We start from the raw sequence: 6000 nt of genomic DNA on the forward strand, positions 1-6000 counted from the left end.
AATTTAACTTCAAACTGGATGCTACACCTCATTCCTTAAAAGTTCCTTAAAAGAAAGAAATTCAACAGACCCATACGTTATTTGTAACGGCCAAAGGACTCTGCTCTTAGGAAGAATGTATTAGGTTCCAAGCAGCCAGGTTTTTTCCGTAGCGCTTCTTGGGCAAGTATTTCAAATGAATGCCAGGTCTTGCTTGCACCATGGCAATGATGAATGCTGAACATGAAATAAATTAATGCTGGGGATTTTGGTCAATGTCAGCCCTTTCTTCACTGTGTCAAGTTAAACAAACAAGATCAAGGCAAAGGAAATGGTAATTGTCTCTCTGGAGATGAGCTGCAGATAAGAGCATTGTTGAATCTAAATGCAGAAAATTTTCACAGGTTGTGTCCAGCATTTCAAAAAAGAATGTTTAGTTCTTTACGTTATTGTTTAACTAAGTGCACATTTGAAATTGAGTTTAAAATGTATGCTTGGGAATTAGAAACCATTTCATACATTTTTTTGTATAGTTGTTCCCTTGAGAAAAATTTTTTTTTGTTTGCCTCAGGATTTTAGAAAACTTTTCCTTAAAGAAATAGTTGATGCTTCATTTTGTACAGGTTATAAATAAACAACAGCATTTAGGGTTCAAAGATTCAAAGACCCGGGGTTTTAGAAACAATAAGAATCTAACTTTATGGATCTGCTATGTGGTTTGGGTGTTAAGTAATTTTCTTGAGTACAGTAGAATTCAACACATAGAAAATAATTTAAACCATCTGCACATTTTCTTGTAGAGTTTTTTTAATAATTGAGAATTTCTTGTCCAATTCTAAATGAAAGAAACTATTCATGTTTCTACTAAGTATAAATACAGAGTTTAATTTTCAACTTAAAAAATGCTGACCATATATCTTATGAAATACAGTCACACCCAAATATTATTTTTTCTTGTAATATGGTTTCAAGGTATATGTACTGTTTAAAGAAAACTTTGAGTTCTTAAAGGTTGGTACATCATACCATGTTTATTGATTAAGGAAAAAAAAAACCCTCCAGCTCTCTTAGTTCTGTTAGTGCAGATAAACTTTGAAGGTCTTCATGGAATCAGAGATAAAACAGTAAACAATAAATTGTTCTGTCTTTAGATGACAGCATTCTTTGTTACACCATTCATCAGATGCAGAGTATGATTTCAGGTCTTGGTTTTGTTTTTAGTAAACTATTCTTCTTTTCTGAGGATTAAGAGCCCATGTTTATCCCATTAAACACTGTTTTGAATATAGAGATGTTTTTAATAATCCTCCTGGAAGGATCTCAATAGATACTGCCTGGTTACATGACTTGATTTTTAGGTTTGGGCTCTAATGACACTTAATGCATGTAGGAGTCCATCTCTAATAAGCAATAGCTTGTGAAACAGCTTTTAATAAGGTCAGGAAATTCTGAGCCATCCCCTTGGCAGATGCCTCTGACTCTTATTCAGAGTCATTTTTAAGAAATGTTATCTCTGTAGGCTAAAAATTATCACCCTAAAAATATTTTGAGGATTTACGTGTGTGTATATATATATAAATATATATATTTTTATATATATATTTCTGATGAACGACTAAATGTGTTCTTTAAAAAATAAATAGATAAAAAAGACTGAGGAAGTGAGATCAAGAAAAGCAAATAGTTAAAACCACATCAACTTGAAAAGGAAAAAAAAAAAAATCCCCATGCTCATAATTGCACAGTGCCTTCCAGATTAAAGGCATTTGCCCGTTGACTGCATGTAATTTCAAACTAATTCTGATTTTATCCATTGGATCAAAATGAATTAGCTAAAATCTGGGCTGTGGAGTGCTTTTAATTCTTAAGGTAGATCTCTGGGTCCATTTTCAAGGACTTAAATGTAAATTACTTTAAAAAGTCTTTAAGGAATTTGGATTTGGGCGACTTGAAGTTGTCAAGAACAGTAACACTAAAAAAGAGTAGTTAAATAGAGGTCACGGTTTGTTTTTGTTCAATCCTTGAGATTCCTTTTTAAGATTTTTAAATGGAATTAAAGATCCAATATTTGAGTTGCTCAAAAAAATATGTGCTCTGGGCACATTAAGGGGCAAGAAATAATGCCTTCGATTTGCATTTAAAAGAAGGTTGATTTGCTGGGTAGGTGTAGTTTTTGTAGTGGTGGTGAAATACCAACCCCTTCTCCCCTTGAAATGTTTGAAAATTGTACTCTTCTTCTGTGAGCTGTAGTACCTGCTTTGGTTTTTGATGGGGGCACTTAATTACCCCCCCCCCCACCCGCCTGCACACTGCGGAGGTCACCATTAAAATGCCACGTACCAGAGAATGAGCCTGCCTTTTGAATCTGTTGCCTCTTTTCTCTTTAAGCTGATGAGTGCTATTCAAAAAGGAAGGGTATCTGGAAGCCGGCTTGCTATACTCATGAAAACTGCGGAAGAGAACCTCGACAGAAGAGTTCCCATCCCTGTAGACCGAAGTTGTGGAGGATTGTGAGTCTGAGCAGTAAATCCACAGCCAACAAACATAGGAACAGCAGATCATCCTGTAGCAAACCAGAGATGACTTTCCTAACTCCAAACTAGTGGATATGGATAGGCTGCCTTTTTTATTTAACACTGGGAAACATTCCAAAGTTTTAGAATGTTGATATATACCCTTTATTTGTATTTGTCATTTAACTTAGCTTCTTAAAAGTCTATTTTATTTTTTTTCCTCATTTTTCAGTGCAAACTGGTTCAATGTTTTGCATTCCTTTTGTGACCTGTTAGACTGGATATGCTCCCTGTATTTTTGTTTATTCATTTATTCTAAGTCAGTCTTAGAGGCAGAGTATTTTGGCAGAAATTGAAAAAAAAAGAAGCTAGTAATATTTGGTGACATGCACCGAGCTCTGGACATGGAGCTAGGTGACAATATTTTCTCTTAAGAGAAATTGAGTGGGGTGTGACCCATTAAAAATGATAGTTTCTGGAGACCCCTCAGCCCCTTCTTCCTCCAGCTTGTCTGCCTTCTCCATCCCAACAGTATTGTACAACTTTGTATCTAGAGCATGATGGGGGAAGAAAAAAAGTTTAGATCTGGTTATAAGAACAAATCTCAAAGAGAAACTCTGAAAGCTTCCAGAATCACAGGTACAAGATAAGGATAGCACTGACATTTGCTGGGAGCTACAGTGATAGTTTCATCTCAGCAATTCATTTTTTTTCCCCCCAGTCACTGCTGGTTTTTCTTTGACTATTACAGTTGCCAGGAAGAGCCTTGCTTTTCTTACTTTAAAACCAGCATTTAAGTGGCAGGTTGGATGTAGAGGGATGAGACTAAATTTCTCAAATCTTTACAGTAGGAAGAGATATGAGGTTTAAAACCCTGTTTACATATCCACATATTATAGCACAATTTTCAATCCCCAAATCCTATCTCTTGGAGAGTGTGATACTGCCAGATGTGGCCCATTTCGCTCAGGTTATTGCATCATTTGGAGGGAATATTTGTAAACAGATAGTAAGAGAGGATAGAAATAGCTTTTAGTCAACTTTAGTTACAATTATTTGTAAAAAGGCACAGGATTGTAATGTTCAAGGTCATTTTAATTGCTTAAAGCCTTCCTCCTTCTCTACTCAATGGAAAAGTTCTCAATCAACTGCAAAGGAAAAGAAAAAAAGGAAGTCACACTCAACACACACGCATCCCCCAGCTCTCTCTCTCTCTTACACACACACATACACAAGACAAAAACAAAAATCGATGTGCATAGAATTTAGTAACTATGTAATATATTGAATTTAATTTGGTATGCTTTTGCAATACTTTGCAGTTTAGCCTGTCATATCTGAATGTTTGTTCATTATGCTTCATCTTGTGAAGTTAACTACCTGCTTTTTTTGATTTTTAATATCACATTGTATAGGAAATAGGTAATGTAACCCTTTATTTAGTGTCATGTTTTCATTGTGCAGACTTGAAATCTTAATTTTTTAAACTGGTACCTGAAACACTTTTGTGCTGTCATTTCTAAATATGTCAACATTGTAGAATCTCTTTATGCCTCATTCAAGTGGGGTATGAGCCTGTCTGTCACAATATACACACTGGACGTTTACCCCACCCCTGACCTCTGAAACAGATAGTTAAGATAGCATCTTAACTTATTTTGTGTTTAAGTGAAGTTTTAACTTGCCACTTCCTAAAGGAAAACCTAAAACAGAGCAAATGACGCTCCCAGGTATCACTGTGAACTTTTTTCTTTTAAGGCGTGATTTTTTTTTTTTACGCTGGCTTTCTCCCCCCATCCCATCTCAAATAATGGAAGCATGTGGCTTTGGAATTGAGGTTTTTTCCTATCAAGACAGTAAACTGCACTGTTTAGACCCCGGTGACACTTAGCAGACAGAAGAGCTGTTCTTTAAGACATCAGAGGTGATGCACCACAATATTGTACATTTGTGCTCTCTCTCTTTCTCTCCTTTTCTAGTTAAATCAAGATAACGCTGACTTGTACCCTCCCTGAATCCATTACCAGGGGGGCTTGTAACCTGATGGACCTTGGCAGAGCTATATTTGTAAAGAGACCTTGTTTGTGCACGCTTTGCTATGGATGAAGTTCCTTTAAGGACAAAGAAAAGTGCACTTTTTGTCTTTTGAGTATATCTGCTTTTGCTTAAAATCTGCTAGTTCTAAAGCATACGCTCCTTCACCAATCTCAGAGACTTGTCTTGGAAATGAGCTGGTTCCAAGCCTTTACTGTGAATAAAGCACCCCCGCATTTTTGTGTAAGTTCTTAATTAAACCTGTACAGCTTCTTCACCTGATTTCAGAAAAGGAGAGGAGAGATGGTGTGGAAGGGTGTAAAGCTCCTTCAAAACCTATTCTAAATGCAAAAGATTCTATTTTTTCTTTTCATATAAACATGGTATTAACTGATTCCTTTGGGGTGGGTGTAGGGTATGCAGAGATTGTCTTTTACCATCCAGTGATTTATTTAAAGAGCCTTCAAGGGGATTCAGGTGAAGGAACCCCCATCTGTGGTGGAGAGCTGGATGCTTCTTTAAAGAGCCTTTACCATGGTCATAACAATAGTGATAATGCTGGATTATTTGTTAAGCCAAGATTGCCTGCCTCATCTCCATCATGCTGTTTGCAATATTCTTGCTTTCAATCAGTTTTCACTGAGTGTAACTTTAGGGTTGCTACTACTAAATGCATGCTCCTTATTCTGCTTTAGTTTCTAGCTGTGTTTTATCTTTTTCAAAATACGTACTTACTCTTTTGTACAACAACAAAAACTTCATTCTTTTACTAAACATACTGTAAAGGATGATCATTGATTTTATTTCCTTTTGTATGTATTGGTAACAACTTTTGGCATATGAATGTAAAAATATTGAAGTCAATGACGCTAATAACTTGCACTGTTTTGCATTATGTCAACCCTTTTTAGGGAGTAAAAAAGCCCTACTGTGTTTTTAAGGAATATCAAGCATAAGCCCAGTACTGGAGTGGATATACACTGCATGTTTTCATATGTGGCATTTTTATGTATTGTGTTGGGTTATTGTTCTAGATTGGACTGTTAAATAGTATGTTTGAGGCTGGGTTGTCATTTTTATAACTGTCTTGGTGTTTTATCGCCATTATTTATTACTTTTGATATACAGAATGAGCTGCATGCATTTATAGAGCAATAAGAGGATGTATTTAATGTGCCTTGTTTTTAACTGAATAAGAACTGAAAGCATGAATCAATAAAACTGATTAAAATGGTCCATTTGCTGGCATTTTGATGTTACTTGCAGTCAGAGAAATAACTTTGATTACTGTTGAAGTTTAAAAGTTAGAAAATATTTTCATATACCATATTTTTAATTTCTCTTACATGTTAATTCTTTTAGCTTACAATTTTGTAATTTTATCTCAGAAATGAATCCCCGTATAGACATTTTCCAAGACTGCCAGATTTATTTGTATTAATGTGTTGCTAGAGGCTTTAGGGCAGGACTTCTG

General features: G+C 35.5%; 1 protein-coding gene across 4 annotated transcripts in view; it reads left to right on the forward strand.

The window, feature by feature from the left end:
- Positions 1 to 5762, forward strand: part of GPD2 (glycerol-3-phosphate dehydrogenase 2) — a 136092-nt gene extending 130330 nt beyond the window's left edge. For 3 of the 4 annotated variants that reach the window (XM_021075780.2, XM_021075777.2, XM_084998498.1), the window contains exon 17: positions 2368 to 2730. In XM_021075780.2, the coding sequence (XP_020931439.1) occupies positions 2368 to 2493 (126 nt within the window). In that variant the 3' untranslated portion in view covers positions 2494 to 2730. Of the gene's footprint in view, positions 1 to 2367; positions 2731 to 4471 lie in introns of those variants that run through there. The other variant, XM_021075778.2, reaches the window with a different exon arrangement.
- Positions 5763 to 6000: the final 238 nt, after the last annotated feature.

This window comes from Sus scrofa, chromosome 15 (assembly GCF_054392235.1).
Source record: "Sus scrofa isolate SSC_HxYL_T2T_F1_AM1 chromosome 15, Sscrofa_HxYL_maternal_Yorkshire_Landrace_v2.0, whole genome shotgun sequence".
In the NCBI taxonomy this organism is placed as follows: domain Eukaryota; kingdom Metazoa; phylum Chordata; class Mammalia; order Artiodactyla; family Suidae; genus Sus; species Sus scrofa.